Genomic DNA, 16,570 nt, shown 5'->3' with positions numbered 1-16,570 from the left:
CTGTGGTATGAAAAATGCCTTAACTGCCTTTTCTATGGAAACCTACAGTACTTGGGTAATGCTGCAGTATTTGACAACTCATGAAGTGGGAACCTTTCCCTAACCTCTGTTTTAACTGTGACTTAGGTGTACTTGCTCTTCTAGATGGGGGTATCACTTTTAGTTTAGATTAACAGGCTGCTGCTGTTGACTGAAGGTCTAACAGAATAGCCTGGTCTGGGGGGCTGACCAGTAATTTGTTTAGGTTGAAAACCTGTTGTCCTGAATTACTATGTGTTCTTGCAGCCATTGGGTTGAGTCAATCTGATCTGAAATTAACTTACTGGAGATGGAAGTTACCAATTCTGCATAGATGGGGAGAACAATCTTAAGGCTTTATAACCTAGATGAATGTCTCAGACTGTCTTGTCAGCTGTGGTCTTGTACAGAATATACAGATGCTGTGTAAATCGTGCCTCCTGCCATTTAGCATAGCTGAACATGTCTGAAGTTCCAGTGAGTTTCTCGCTTGTGTTTTTGTTCCAGGGTAGACATAAGTGTAGAGAATTTCAAGTCCTGTTGATTAACTTATTTTCCTACTTACTGGATGATTAAGCAAATGTAGTAGGCATAACCCAAGAGACAGTCGCATTCATTGCAAGTCAGATTGACTTCATTTCAGTCATGCATTCAGATTTTTAATGTAATAGCAGTGCCCATGAGAGGAATATGCAAAGGACTGTTTCATGCCTTGCAGGTGTCTAGATTTTTGGTGTGAAATCTGGTACTACTAGCAGATCATGAAGAATGCTGTGTGGCCACAAGTGCCAGCACCATAATTTCCTTCAAAAGTTATGTGTATCAGGGGATTGTGTAGGTGTGGATTTCTGAACTGGCTTTCAGTGTGATCTTTTAGCAATGATCTGGCTCTTCTATCTGGAATTCTTCATTTCATTATTTGAGGCTGGCATGCTCCATTTTCTGCTGATACTGTCTGGTTTTTTACTGTACATGTGGATTACCCTTATTTAGTACACTGCTGCTTATGTGATGGGGATTTGTTTGCAGTGTGTCAAAATGTTTTATCTGGGTATGTACAATGATGAGTCTGTGCAGGGCACAGCACTTTAGCATCCTTGTAAAAGACTGGTGTGTATTGAATGCTGAGCTCTTTGAAAAACTTGGACTGACTAGGGAATCTCATTCAGTGCAGGCATTAAATTTGAGATGCATTATGCTTTTAAAGTTGGTAAGCTGAAACATGATAAGCATCCAATGGTAGAAGGTTTGACAAGAGATGCATGTCACTTGTTAGCCATTGGACTGATGCTGAAAATACATTATACATTATTGGTCTACATCATGCTCAAATTTTCTTTATATTAGTATTAAGAAACACTGTTGCATTAGCTAGTGGGCAGTTAGCTCTTGGTGTAGGCATCTGCATACTGAGCTAAGATAAGATAGTGTTTTTCTCAGATATGAAGCCAAGATAATTACAGCAGGAAAATCCTGCTAAAACTGCTCTTGCTTCAGCTAGCTGCAGAAATCCTTAAACATGTTATAATTACTAGCTGTATGGTTGAATTAACAAATGGGTAGCTCATCTGTTTCCTGAAATGTGGAGGAGATCCTACACTGAATTAAAATTTGAGTGTAAGAGTGAATACCTGAAACTTGCAGAGGTTAAGATAAGCTGTCACTTAAAAGAAAATGCCTTCTTTGCACTCTGAAAGCCTTTCTTTAATTCTAAACTTCAAATGCCTGTTTTCTTTGGTAAGAAGTCCCCATAATTCTGCTTTGAAAAGTCATGTGCCTGTTTGCACTGGCAGAAGTGCAGGCATTATTTAGTGGTAACTAAATATACCTTTACCTGTGTGGTGACACAGCTTTCTCCAGTATTGAGATTGGCAATTAATAGCTATCACCTGATACAGAATAACTTCTATGATTCATTAAATGGAGGAGGAGGAGGAAATGAGCTGGAGCCCATGGTGGATTGGTATGAACTTTGTTGTAAATTGCTGGTCTTATCTGCAAGATCTGTTCGAAGATGGTTCTGGTGCTGTTCCAGGGGAATGCAGTGCAGCAGAATCTGATTTCCACCCACTCTGCCCTCTGAATAAGCAATGTGAATACCTTTTAATGTGTTAATGTCTATATTATATATATAATTATGTACATTTCTAATTTCTATAGTAAGCATGCCACAGTAATTGTATGATAAAAATCTTTTAGCTTTATGGATAGTATAGGTAACATAACCATACAACGCCACATGCTGCCACCTTCTTCCTACAGAGCGAATTTTTCTCAAAATTCAGAAAGGGCTTTTGTGCCTCAGATATTTCAAACCCTGTCAGACAGATAACATTCACCCTAGCAGCCTGTTGCTGAAAAGCATGAACTTGTTTAGGAGAACATAGCTCTCGAGTTAGAATTGGTAAGTGAGATTTTAATTAAAAGTAAAGAAGTAATAGGGTTACTCCATTATTCTGGTGGAAAAAGTAGAGGTAAGATTGCAGACTACATTGCTTTTGGCAGTTTTAGGAAAATACAAAGCATTGTCTGACAAAATAGGCAATATGACTTGGTAGTAAAGATTCTCTGGCTCTACCATCTTCCTTTCTCCACAGTGTAATAGTAAGGAGTTGGAGAATGACGTTGCATGGGCAGTTTAGAGTGATTTCTTGTGAAAATTTTTAGGAACTAGTAAAAAAGCTAAGGGAATAGCAGTGTCAATTCATTACTTTGCCAATATGCTGCTGTAAACAGGCATATAGTTTTTGATTGCCTTGTCCCAAGCCTTCAGTCTTGTTAGGCCTTCTGTTGACATACTGCTTCCACTCTGGCAAATTCTCTAGGACAAGCAAGGAAGATGTCATTCTGTGCTTGACTGTGTGCTTTTAGGTCAAGTCTGCATGAACATTGTAACAGTGCAGATCTTGACATCTGAAATACAATGCTGCTAATGTGCTACCCCATGCCATTCTCTTCTGATGTTTTTAAATGCCTGTATTTCTGCCAAATAAAACTTTGTTTGCCTTTGCACAAGGTTATGTTTTTCTTTATATAAGAGATGCTTCACAGAAGCAAAACTGCAGTTGTCACTATTTATAATGCACAGCTATTTTAATGTAACAGGATGGCTTTTTCACTTTCCCTGCTGAAGCATTGTAACAACCTAAGATTTAAATTATTTTGTAGATTTTTCAGTCAATGCATTTGTACCTTTGAATTCACTTTGTTTTTTACAAGCCTTAAAAGTTTGGGAAGAAATATCAGCCATGGTACTAAATGTAGAGATACTGTATCTTGTATAGGAACTGTAAATTACCGAAGGTTGGGAAAGTACAGAGGAAGTATAACTGAGGCTCTTGTCAGGAATAAGATGCTGGACCAGGTGACTCCTGATCTTGCCAGTTCTTACATCATGTTTATAAGGAATTACTTCAAAAGAAAAGATGTTTCTTATTTGAACTCTGAAAACAGGGACTGGGCTTAAATTCAGTGGTAAAGAGCTGAAGAACAATTTTCTATCATATTGCTGAACTCCATTGGAAGTGCTGAGGGATTTTTTTGTGCATATGGGCAAGGTGATAATGATTAATCCCTTCCCTCTATCTTGGTCTGAACTAGAGGGAGGACTAATTATGTAACTTCCAGACTGTGCAAAGACTTTGATCTACAGATTTCTTCTAAAAGTTGAGTGAGAGGATTAAAGACTTGTAGTCTCAACTGGCTATTAATGGAGAGAAAGAATGAGAGCATGATGAAGTGGAAGAAATTACATGGTCTAAAGGCTTATAGGTGCTGGCTGATAAGAGGCTGAGAAATACCAGGAGACAAAATAAACAAAAAAAGGGTAAGAGTCACATGAGGAGTTGTGTCTTCTGTGGAGCTTTCAGTGAATTGGGCTGGTTAAAACCCAGTCTCTTCATCTTTCTGATGCCATGTGCCTGTCCATTAGCTTTCTGAAGACCCTACTTTCCATGGCCAGCTTCAAGTGACATAAAACATGTTAACTTGTTTAAAGATACTCTTAGTTCTTGTGATGCTGTCAGGTTTCCTCAGTGGTTTGTAAACCTTCCAGTCATCTTCCGGAAGCATGTTTCACAGTTTCTCTGTAGCATTATTTTGGTTTCCCTGGCCTGCATCAAGAGCTTGGAGTACTTGAGCACAAAAAGTTAAATTCTTTTCAAATGTTTGCTAGAAAACAATAGCTGTAAATACTAAGTGTGAGGGTCTAGAAAACATGCCAGAAACATTTAGGAAATACTTTCTTTTAATAATTAATATAGATAATTAGAAATGCAGGAAGGCTTAGGAAGTCTTAAGTGAATTATTCTTTCTGAGAAAGAAAGGTAGTGCATCTTAGTCAATTTAAAAAGAAGTACTCCAACCTGTTAGATGAGCTCAGTTCTGCTTTAAGGTCTACCCCAGGTGTCCTATGTACAAACACTTACTGGTGTCACAAGTGGTCTCAATTTTGGCCCAATATGTGCAACAGTAATTGTGTTAAATCAGCTGCAAAATTGAGCAGTTTTTGAGGCTGAGGGAAGAACAAGATTTAAGCCTTTCTTTGTGGGTTGTCTTGATCATAGGCAGGAATATTTAAATTTATAAGATTGGGACTGAAGATCAGATGGTCATGGCAAAGCTGAAAAAAATTTGCAAGACAACTGTACAGGCTTGAGTTTCTGTCCATATGGATACAATCAGAGCCCCAGAAAGGCTGTCCCAAATGTGTTGCATTAATACTGGTTAGGCATTTCTCTCACTTCAGCTTTGTTACCTTTTGGAGGTGATGGGTGATGTTTCACTGCTACTACACTGTGCTGAGGGCCTGTTTGCAGCTCTTCCTAAAGAGCTGCAGTTCTTTAATCTCTAAATATTTTAGGATTGAAATGGTGAGATACTATTGTTGGTCTCTATCTGCATACTGCTACTTAAACATCAGTCAGCTTTGCTACTCGGGCAATTCATTGAACAGCCATGAGTGAAGGAGGTACTTCGGCAGTTCATAACTCTCCCAAACTGTGTGCCTTATGTTTGGTGGGTAAGACTTGCTTTTCCAAACATACCTGAAAGTGAGTTACCTATAGTCTGAGTGAGGTGCCCTAGGATTCTTTTGCACTGTCAAGGGGATGAGGGGAAAGAAGATAACAGGAACAGGGGACTTTTTCTGTCCATTCTAAATGGTTAAGTTAGAATGAAGTGAACTTCTGAAGTGCCTGTTCAAGGCCTAAGGTGTCAAGTCCAGACCTATGCATTTAACTTCTAGAGGCTTGAATTGGGACAAATTCCTCTGTCCAAAATGGCTCAAACTTTCTGAGAATCTGTTCTTACCCTGTGGTTTTAATCTGTCATTTCTGTGAATTTCTCTAAGGCAGTGACCTCTGAGGTTTACTAGCTGTCAATGTTAAAGTTCCTTTTTCAGAGAATGCTGCTGTGAGTGGCTTGTTGCAGTGCTTCACATTAGGAATGAATTCCAAGCAGTGTTCTTCAAGAAGGCTGCCAAGACCTTAAGCATCTTCATGTTACTTTTTCTTTTGTTAGAGCTCTGTGGCTACAACTGTCACATACATTTCATAGTCTTACATCATTATCACTTGCAAAAGCTACTTTTTAGTCAGTTACACTGAGAGTAGAGATCTTTGTGGCTTTTCAGTTATTTCAAAATCCAGTTTGTAGAACCTGCCTTGGGTGAATGCTGTTGGTATGCATTGTTGCAAAGAGATGCTAATGTACCATTTTGAGCCTGGCATTGTTTTCTAGCAGTTCTGGAGTTGATCTTGTGCAATTCTGTGCAAGTTGTCAAAGCCGTGTCCCATGCCGAATTACTTTCAGTTTTATGTCTGTAGCTGCTGTTAAACAAGCTTAACTGCTGGCTATCACTATCCCAGTCCTCCCTTCTCACCCATGCAATCATGTTTTTGCTCTTACACTGCCTCTGGCACTAAGGTTTGTGTTAAACTGGCAAAAAACTTACGCCTTCTTGTGGGAAGAGGGGCATAGTTTTCCTTTGCTGTCATGAACTAAGATGGCTCAGTGTAGGATCAGCTGGGTGGTGGAGTGGGGATCAGGGAAGCATGGGGTACCATGGGTCAGCTACAGCTGCTGTCAAAACCACAGGCTTGACTGTTCTCTGCTGATTGGGACAAAATGGTTTCTGCCTTTGTTCTTCACAACTTATATGGAGTGTTTATGTGGAAGGCAAAAGCATGTGCATGTATGTATGGAAGTGTCCCAGTCACGTCTCTGAATACATTATAGAACAGTTTCTGCCATTGTCCACAAATGCTTTTGAAAATGGTGTTAATGTCTTGCAGTAAGCACATATGGCACCCAGAAATGGAGGGTTTCCTTTTATCTGACTTGCCTCATAATTCAGGCAACAGTTACTGGCAGTTCTATGCAAAGTACTCTTCTGTTTCTTGTTTTACTTTTTGCTATGTGTTTAGTGTTTATCTTCCTCTCTCTGTTTTCAAATTCTGTGTCTGTTTCTTTACTTGTTCACTGCTGTTGCAGATATCAACAGTGTGTTTAAGTTCCAGCTTTGTCTATTACAGCATATGTGCACTGGCTTCATTATCTTCACTGCCTACAAGTATTTAATGTCTAGTGTGTCAGATTTGCCTGATGATGCTGAGTGGGGCAGCTTGACTGCATATTGATTTACACCTTGTTTACTTTTGATTAGATGTATTAAATACTCGTATGTGTTTGTTGCAGATACTTCTCTAAAGCACCTATGTGCTGATACACCCATTTTTTGCAAATGGTAGGTGCTGGCAGATCAAGAGCAATCCTTACTGTTGCACTTGTGGTCACTAGAAAGCTTTTCTTGTTCAGTCTTGTACTTCCTTGCAAAAGGTGCTCTGAATTCTGGTGGAGACTTTGAATTTTTCCATCATCTTCATCAGATGTGTGTGGTTCCAGATATGAACACAATAAGCTAGGCTTCCTTTGCAAAAAACTCTCAACTTCGTGCATTTTTGAGGGCCTGACTTCTGTTTATTTTGGTAGTTTACTGACTGTAGAGCTCAAGTTCTCTGTGTTGCCAAGTTGTTTAATCACATCCTTTCCCCTTTGAATGCCTTCTGGCTCCCCAGCTGGTTTTAAACCTGCATGCCATCTACCAGTTTCTGTATCAGTCTGTCTTGTATGATTTATGCAGTTTCTTACCACCTTTGCTTTGCTAACATTGTCACCTTTGTCATCAGTATTGTCTGAAATTTTCTCTGCCTTAATTCATGTAATTTTTACATGTTCTCCAATGTACCTGAGTGATCTACAACTATATCTGCATGTTTAAATCCCTTCTAGAAGCAGTTTTTCCATGGCTCTTCATCAGTGAATGATAGTGGTTTAACAACCAAACTTTTTCTTATGCTCTGACTCCTTGTCTATTCAGCATTGGACTGTAAATTTTGAGTGCATTTTAAGTGATCCACAAGGGCTTAAATGACTTTGTGCATACTTGGTGTTTGAAACCTGGGTAGTAGCTTGCTGCGGAGGGTTGAGGGTTTGGGTAGTATCTGTATATTTGAACTAGGCATGTAAAACTATCCTGAATGTAGCTGTTGGTTACCCAAGCACAAGGATCCCCTGAATACTACCCTACTGCACAAGCTAATGAAGTCTCCTTATTGCCTCTTTAATGTTACTCTTTATATGTCTAAAAGCAAGTGAATCCTGGAACATATATCTGGGTAATCAAGGGGGATTTCAGCTGTAGCAGAGGCAGGAAACTTGACTGGGAGCAAGGTTTGTTAATTAAACATTTTCTGCAAAACCAGCTTCCCTCCTTGCCTGGGCCTGTGTAGTGTCACTGAGTTGTGGAGAGGAAGGCGGTGGGTTTATCTGTGGCAGTGCAATGTGTCACCATTTTGTGATAGCAGGCTTCAGAAGACTGGCAGAAGTTAGTGTTCTCTGAGTTGGTTTTTTTGGGTTGTGTTTTTTTTGGTTGTTTTTTGTTTGTTTTAGTGTTGCTTCTATTCACCCTGTGCAGAAACCACAGCTGAGTTCAGATACTTTGGGGGGAACAGTTGTGATGGCACTTTCTGTTCCACTGCAGCTGAGGGGCTAGGGGTGGAAAAGCTGCATCTTCATTTCTGAAATAGTTTTTTCTAAGAAAAAAAAAAGCCTTGTGGTTTTATGCATCATGGCAAGTTGTATTTCCCAAGTTGCTCTGTTGTTGCCAGGGCTTTGTAGTGGGGTTCACTTTCCCAAGCACTGAGGTCTGGAGCTGAACTAGTCACTCAAGGCTTCCTGTACAGTCAATGCAGAGAAGTAAGGGGATTTTAGGGTACGGTTACTCTGACTTGCTTTAGACACCTACTTTAAGGTAATGAACCTTAAAGCCTCACATTCACCGAGTGCTGCATTGATGACTGGTCCATTGTCAGCCTCCACACTTAACCGGAAGAATCCCAACCTCTGCCTGTCCTGCCTGGAAGTGGGATTGTCCCACACTGCTGCCATTTGCTATTAGCATGTTGAAGAGCAAGAAGGTACAACCCTAATTTGTTGAGCATGAGTTAGCAGCTGCTGGAGAGTGAAGTGAGGCGTGTGAAACAGCACCTTAGCTTTGCCTTTCCAGTGCTTCCTACGGTTGTGGTTTGCTTATCCTTGTTCTTATGGCAGTCTGGCCCAGGATTTGGAGTAAGACTTTACTCAGCCTTTAATAGTAGCTAATGATAGGGTATGGGACTTCAAGAATTTTATTAATAAAAGTAATGCTGAAGGCAATTGCACAACTGTGGAGGACTTTCTATATTTGAGCAGAGGTATTTTAGTCCTCCACATGCTTGCCAGCTGTTTTTACCTGTCTATTGACATAGTCCCCACTAGGAGCTGTGTGCAGCTGTGGGACTTCCGTCCTTGGCCGGCTCAGTTCTAGCCCACAAATGAGGCTCAGATTTCCTGCCTACCCCTTCAGTGTGGCCCCTCTGCATGGTTTCCTGTAGCTGACATCTTCAGCCTGCAGTCTGAAGAGTTAAGAGCTAGTGGTGCTTGTTAGGCTTCCCCAGAGTGCAGAAGGCATCATAGAGACATGGAGCAGACATGTCAGGCAGCACAGAGGAGGGCAGTGGCATGGAATGCAGCTTCTGGAAGAAAGGCAAAAAAAGTACCAGGGCATCTATGTATTGAAACCAATGTCTCTCTTGTAGCAGAAGTTGCCAGCAAAGTACCTAATTCTCTAAGAATGCTTCTGCTGAGACTCAGTTAGCCAGGACACAATGTGAGACAAACAGTCTGGATACCTAGCATCAAAGCAAGAGTTGGTACAATGTCTATGAGCTGGAAGCTATGCTTATAAAATGTCTATAGCCTGGTATATCCAGAATACTCCATATTTCTAACTAGAATCCTGAGACTGCAGCAGCTCTACACCAATAGTCCTTTTTCTCAAGGACTGACATCCATCGACATCTCTGGGAGGAGCTGGCTTTCTGGAAAATGTAAAACCCTTTTCTAGCCTTGATGATGAAACTCAGACTGCTTTGCAGGTTTGTACAGGCTGCTGGTTTGCCCAGGAAGACTGGTTTGGTTTGATCATCATAGATTCTGCTTACTAAATCTGTTTGTTCCCAGGAACCTATTTTCTTAAAGAGCTGAGAGGCTCAGCATATTTGCCTCCCTGCCCTGTATTGTGATCATCTAAACACAAAGTATTTTAATTAGGGCAAACTGCTGATAAAATGAGTCCTTTGACTTCAATGGAGTTTCACTTATCTATGACTTATAAAAAAAACCCCTGACTGTAAACTCTGTATGTGGTGCTGATTGTCTAAAACTTGGACTTTCATGGGTAGGATCTTCTCCAGCTTGCTTCCAGCTAATTCTGGAGTGAAGCTTGTGTAATATTAGCATCTTTTCTTAAGTATTGCTAATTGTAGAGCCTCTGGGAGCAGTTGGGATAGCTTTTTCACTGTCCAAAGTGCAGACATCTTCTGTTTGCTTGGAGGCCCAGGGTATGGTCTTTGCTAAAGCTCATCTCAGTGTTCCTGTTGTCCCATGCTGATGCAGCCAGCACTCAGTGGGTGCCAGAGGAGCTGGCTGCAGTAAAAGCTCTTGCTGTGATACAGAATTAAACTGAACAGACTCCAGGCTGCTGGGATGAAAGGTGCCCTCTCCTGACTGAGGCCTTGCTTCTTGCTAGCAGCTCCCCTCTGTGACTGCCTGTTCTTAGCACTGGGATTAACAGCTCTGTCATGTGTGCCTGGAAACAGATGGGATGTGATTCCAAGTTACCAAGTATTCAGTCTGAATTAATGCTGACTTAACTGGAATTACTCTGTTTGAACTGGTATCCAGCCTTTGTCTGAAAAGGAAAGGTGGTCGAGGATAGCATGGGCATGTACATAAAAGGGGGAAAGACTAATTTTTTTTTTAGTGTCTGAGTCGGGTATATAAATGCAAGTAAGTCAGTATAGGCTTTCATATGATGTTCATAACAAGGTGCTACAGACAGGTGATGGCTAGTGCAGAAGAGTGAAGGGGAGGCTTGCACTAGTAGGAAAGTTCACAGTATGGCTCCCATCCAAGAAAACGCAAACTGGGATTAGCTAAATATCCCTACAGGTTGATGGGACTTTCTGCAAACAAATGGTGTGTGAAGAAAGCTGTGCTGAAGCAGTGTGTAAAGGGACACTCAGATGTGATGGATTCTGGATGGATGTTCTATTTGGAGCTCACAGCCTGGCACAGGACTAGGCACAACAGAGTGAGGATGGAGGAATTGCCAAGGAAAAATCCCTGACCTAATGAAGAGTACTCAGCTCCAGTCAGAAGCCTTGACACTCCTCACCTTGGGTCAGCCTGATCCCTTATTTCTTGATGTCTCTGCTAGGTCACTGCCAGGACAGCAGCTGCTCTGTCTCTTGGGTATAATACTGAACTGCAGCAAATGGGGAAATTCTGCCCACTGGGAACAAATATAACAGGCTTGAAGAAAGCCTATCTAATAAAAGGTTTTAATTAATGACAGTCAACTGAACCATGAAGAAGGAATGTCTGCATTCTCATTCCAACTGAGTGAAATCTGTTTTCCTTTCTGCAGTTGGTGTTTCTGTAATACTTGGGATTCATCATGGAATCCAGAGCCATTGATTTCTAAGCCAGACAGTACTGTGCCACGTTAATCCCCTGAATATAACAAACACTCTGCAGATGTCACAGCAGAAGGAGGATGCAAGAGAAGGCAGTGTGCAAAAGTATGCTTTTGTGTAGATGAAGTGTTTATATTAGCAGGTAGCAATGTGGAAAGACAAGCAAGATGCCTGATGGGGTATGCAGACCCTCCAGGGCTTACTACTTGCCTTGAATCTCCATCTTATCCAGACCTGAGCCACCTTGCCCTCCCTTCAAGGCATCTGCTTTTTATCCTTGTATGTAACTATCAGCAGAAATGGTCCTGCTAAACATGGTCCTTCCAGCTCTGATGGAACAAGTCCTCAGGGAATCATTACCAAAAAGACTTTATTTGCTGTACATCAGAAACCACTGGTCTTTAAGCATCCTTGAAACTCTTGGGGAAACTCTCAGACCCAAAGCCACAAAAGTAGTGTTGCTCAAAGTGTTCTCCTCTGTGCCAGAGACCCTTGAGTCTTGGATGTGATGCAGAGCAGCTCTTCCTAGGTGATTGAGCAGTTAAGTTTTCTCTCCAGATAGTGGTATTGGATAGGTGATTTATAATGGAGGTTCCCTTGGTATAAAATGAAAGTATAGAACAGATCTGGTGTATTTTACATACATGGTTTAAGATTTCTGTCTAAACTTGCTTCTGCTTTTGTAGAAGAGGTAGGTTTGTTGACTTCTGTCAGCTGTAGATAAAATTCAGCAAAGGAAAAGGCAGGACCCTCTTCCCAGAGTTCATGGAAAGCTGACATGCTCCCAATGGCCGAGGTCTGCCCAGGGCTCTCAGAACCTGAGCCTGGCTGTTGCCCCAAGGCCTGATCAGGCTGTGACTGCTGGGACCAGCGTGTCCCCGCAAGGGTGAGACTTTCAGAAGAGCTCGGCTCTTCGTCCTGACACCCAGTGCTGTGTCTTCTTGAGACCAGTGCCCGGCTCAGACCCGCCACCTTCCCTGACTGAACACAGCTTCCGAGCCCTCGGCGTGTCGGACAAGGGCCTGTGCTGCTGGGCTCAGAGCAGGTTACTCGTTCTCTGTGCCCTTGGCAGTGCGGGGTGGCTGTGCCTGGGCTGGGAGGTGTCCAACAGCCCTCAGTGTTTCAGTCCTTGGTTCTGTGTGGGTTTGCAGCCAGGAGGGTTCCAGTGATGATGGCTCAGAGTGGAAGAACCCTCCCTTTGCCGTTGTCTGCATAAATACACTTTGTAAAAGCTGTTTCTGGGGTTTTTTTTCCCTCCACTTTTAAGTGAGGAGAAAAATAGGGCTCACTGTCTTAAACTGGCAGTGAGTGCTCTGTACTTAATTTTACTTACTCTGATGGCAAGGAGGAGTTCAGATAGCTGACAACTTCCTCCAAATGTTTCACGTGGGTGGTGTTGATCTGTGGTAGGGGAATGACTGAGAGATATGGAATTGATGTGATGGAAGTTTATGCTGTGTTTGCACATGAGAGCAGCTTTCAATTGATTAAACTACCTGAGGGCCTTGGACCCTCATCACCTGCTGCTTCCATGTGTGGAGATCTTGTCTGTATTTGACTTTTTTAGCTGCTATGTTAATAACTAGTGAGCATCTCTCTAGGTTTTATTAAAAAATTTTAGGCCAGTAAGTGAAGTTTTATTAAAAATTGCAGCATGAGCATTGTGTGCTTGTCTTAAAAGTTGTGATTTCCTTTTATTTTTTTTTTCCGGCTAAATGGTAGGATGTCACAGCACAAAGACTTACTCTCCTCTGGAACAATCGCTAGAAATAACGATGGCAACTGTCGGTGCCCGGCTACTTCAGCGGCCCCCCCCTCGGCGGGACGTTGCCTGCCGGAGGGCGCCCGCGGACGGGGGGGGGGGGGGGGGCCGCGGCAAATGGCGGCGGGGCGGGAGAGGGGCGGGGCCGCGAGTGGGCGCGGGCGGCGGCCGAGCTCCGGGGAGGGGGCGGGGCCGCCCGGCCACGCACGTGCGCTACGTGCGGCGCCTGCTGCTGCGGCGGGGCCGCCCCTCCCCCCGCCCCGAGCACCGCGGGGGGGTGGGGGCCGCCCCACCGCGCCCCCTCGGGACGGGGGGGAGAGGGGGAGCAGCTCGCCCTGCTCCCTCAGGAGCGGGGGGAGCCCCCCCCCCTTATGCCCGCTAACGGCGGCGAGGCTCCCCGCTGCCCCCCGTGCGGCGGCAGGACAACGGGCCCGCCGGGACGCGTAACAAAGGGCCCGGGCCGGGGCCGCGAAGGGCTCCCGGCGGCCGCTCGGGGCCGGGCCCAGACAATGCGTCCGCGCGGAGGCGCGCGGCCCCGCCCCGTTTGATGACGCCACCGCGGCGCGGCCAACGGCGGCGAGCGGAGAGGCTCTTTAAAAAAAGAAGCGCCGGCCGGCGGTGGCTGTCAGCTGTGGCGGATCCCTCCGCGCATGTAAACAGAGCTCCGGAGGGGGCCGCCGGCCCATGTGCCGCTCGCCCAGGCAGAAGCGCTTCAACGGCCCCGGGCCGCGAGGCGGCCGCCCCGGCCCCGCCGGCGCGTAACCGAGCGGCGTCCCGGAGCGGGGGCGGCCGCGCTGGGCGAGCACTGCCGCCCCGGGTGGCGGGCACGGAGCCCCAGGAGTGCGGTCTGAGGGGCCTCCCCGAACCAGCGGTGCTGGGGGGAGCGGCCGCGCGAGGGGTCGAGCGGGCCCGGGGCGAGCAGCTGCGCACAAAGGCGGCCGTGTGCGGGGCCGGGGCCTGGCCGGAGCGGCGGAGCGCCGGGCGGGCTCCCGGGCAGCCTCAGCGAGCGGCGCTCTCGAGGCCCGCGTCCCCGCCGGCCCCTCAGCGCCCAGCCCGGGCGACGGCGGAGAGCGGAGCGGAGGCCGGAGCGGCTCCGCGCGGAGCACGCCGGGCTACGGCCCTCAGCGAGGGGAACCGCTGCCGGCTCTCCCCCGCGCCCCCCCCCCAGCCGCCACCGGGCTAGGCGGGGGAAGCGTTGCCCGCGGGCCGTCCCGGTGGCACCGGGCCCTCCCCGGGGTCCGGCCCCGACGCCCCCTCACAAAGGCGCGTGACGGGGCGGGGCGGCCGCCGCCCCCTCCCCCCGCCCAGGCCGGGGCGGACTCTTTTTCTCTCGCGCTCCAGCTCCTTGTGCCCCCCCTGTACCCCCCCCTCCCGGCGGAGGCGCACGTCCCGTTCCAGCGGCGCTCGGCGGACCAGCGGCTGTTGCAGGATTGTTCGGAGCGGCGGCGGTGGCGAGCGGCCCCCGGCCCGGGCCATGGCCGAGTTCCTGCCCCCTCCCGAGTGCCCCGTCTTCGAGCCCAGCTGGGAGGAGTTCGCCGACCCCTTCGCCTTCATCCACAAGATCCGGCCCATCGCCGAGCAGACTGGCATCTGCAAGGTGCGGCCGCCGCCGGTGAGTGCCCGCATGGCGCCGCCGGGGAACGGCCTTTGTGTGGCGGCCCAGCCCGGCCCGCACCGGCGACCGCCCGCCCCTTCCCCCCCTCCCTCAGGCCGGCGGCTGCTCCGCTCCCCTCGGGCGCGCAGGTGACCCCCGGGCAGGTGGGGCCGGCCGGGGAAGGCATGCGGGGCCGGCCCCTCCGCCGCTCTGAAGTTTCAGCGGCCCCCGGGCCGGGGCTGCGGGGCTGGAGGGCGCCCGCCCGCCCGCCCGTCCCCTCCCGCAAAGTCGCTCCCAAGTGCCGGAGTTGCCCGGCAGGAAAGTAGCCGGAGCGGCCGCCGGCTGCGAGCGGGGGGGAGCGGGGGAGCCGGTCGCGCCGCGCTGCCCGCCTCGCCGGGCTCGGCCTCCCTCCCTGCCCCCGCCGCTCGGCCCCCAAAAGTTACAAGTCGGCCGGAGCCCCGCGCCTGGAGCGGCTGCTGGGGGCGAGCGGTTCCCCGTGCCGAGCCCCGGAGGAGGCAGCTGCCTGGGTGTTGCCCTCCATGTTGGCATTGTGGTGGTGTAGGGCTGTGGAGACCTCTCCTCGCCCCTCTCCTGGCTCGGCGGCGGCCTCCCTCCGGCCCTGCCCCGGTCTGGCTCAGGTTGAATACAGGTAACTGTTTCCTCAAGTTGAACAGCAGCAAACTCCGCAGCTGTGAGTTTGGCTGGTGTCTTTGCGAGCTGAATCCTAGACAGACATGGCCACCATTTTAGAACGCGATACACAGTGGGAAGAGTAATAAGCCTTCATCTTCATCATCATCATCTCGACCGATGGTGTAGGAAGCTCAAAACTGAGGTGTGAATTCTGATATCCTTTTGTTGGTCGACTCAAATTTACTGAGAAATACTGCAAAGATCTTGGAACCATAGTTTGTGTAGTCAGAATTGTTAGTTCGTTTAAAGGGATAAACAACCGCTCTGGTGAGGAGAGGGGCTCCTTAGAGTAAAAATCTAATTAACAAATGCACGTGAACCGTCTTTATTTTGAGTGAATCGCTCTTATCTCTAAGTGGAGGGTGGTGCAAGTCTGGGGTGGTGTAGCCGGCTTGAGGTAGTTAACATGACGGCAACAACTAGAATGCTAAACAGCAACTGAGATCTCATCCAGCAAGAGGTGAAGCTGACAAAACATTTCTGCAGACTTAAGTTTTGTGAGTGGGACTATGAGTTCAAAGAAATAATGTTCAGAAACAATGTTCAGAAACACATGCTCCTCAGTTTCATGTTTTGATCATTGCCGGGACTCCTGTTGGTAACCATCCTTTTCCTTCCAAATTAAAATAGAAGTAACTCACTGTGTTACTGTCCGAGATGATAGAAATGTTTGTAGCAGACTGAATAATGCGAATATCATCGGAGAGGAAGATGTTTCTGTTCTCTGGATGAAGAGTCCTGGTTTGCAGTGGTATGAACACACACAAGAATGCTCTTGAATTTATATCTAGGTAGAATTTTCCAGTGCCCCTTTTCGTGCAGTGTAGCCAAATGCTGACATAGTTAAGGGGGTGCGATGGTTTTCATTATACAGTCAACATTGAACTTGCGTAATATTTTTGAGTAGAATAATCTTTTGGGGTTGTATGTTGTCCACAGTATTTCAGCTACTGTGAGCAGAACATAATTTTTTATGAAGGTTTTTTTCTTTGGTGATTTATTTAAAAAAAATATCATCTGTGTTTCTTGGCTGCTTGTATAAAAAGCTAAAACCCTATAATAAAGGCTACTTGTAAGCTATATTATCTGTTAGAGACTCATAAATGAATAGCTCTCTTAAGGAATGAGTTACTTGTTACAACTGCATTTTCAGCATACTCTAATCTTCACTTACTAAAGAGCTAATATCTGTCTATATTTATGATCATATATTTCACTGAGCGTATTTATAAGTAGGATGAAAATAGTTGGAGCTGCTGAGGACTGAACACCTAATAGTTGTATGGAGCCTGGCTTTCATGAGAGCTTAGCTACCATGGCTCTTATCTACCCTAGATAATTACTTGGATGACTTGTGCAAGTGCAGTTGTTTGTTCACCGGCCTAGAGCATAGAGGGAGCTCTTCCAAATCTACCAGAAAAAGCC

General features: G+C 46.5%; 1 protein-coding gene across 1 annotated transcript in view; it reads left to right on the top strand.

Annotated features, from left to right (window-relative positions):
- The first annotated feature begins 14,224 nt into the window (after positions 1–14,224).
- KDM5B (lysine demethylase 5B) overlaps positions 14,225–16,570 on the top strand; it is a 58,305-nt gene continuing 55,959 nt past the window's right edge. The window contains exon 1 of the mRNA XM_069771579.1: positions 14,225–14,470. Within this exon, the coding sequence (XP_069627680.1) occupies positions 14,333–14,470 (138 nt within the window). The 5' untranslated portion in view covers positions 14,225–14,332. The remainder of the gene's footprint in view (positions 14,471–16,570) is intronic.

Source organism: Haliaeetus albicilla, chromosome 26, assembly GCF_947461875.1.
Source record: "Haliaeetus albicilla chromosome 26, bHalAlb1.1, whole genome shotgun sequence".
Lineage (NCBI taxonomy): Eukaryota > Metazoa > Chordata > Aves > Accipitriformes > Accipitridae > Haliaeetus > Haliaeetus albicilla.
The sequence above is the reverse complement of the archived record's forward strand: the minus strand, read 5'-3'. Positions and strand labels throughout refer to the sequence as shown.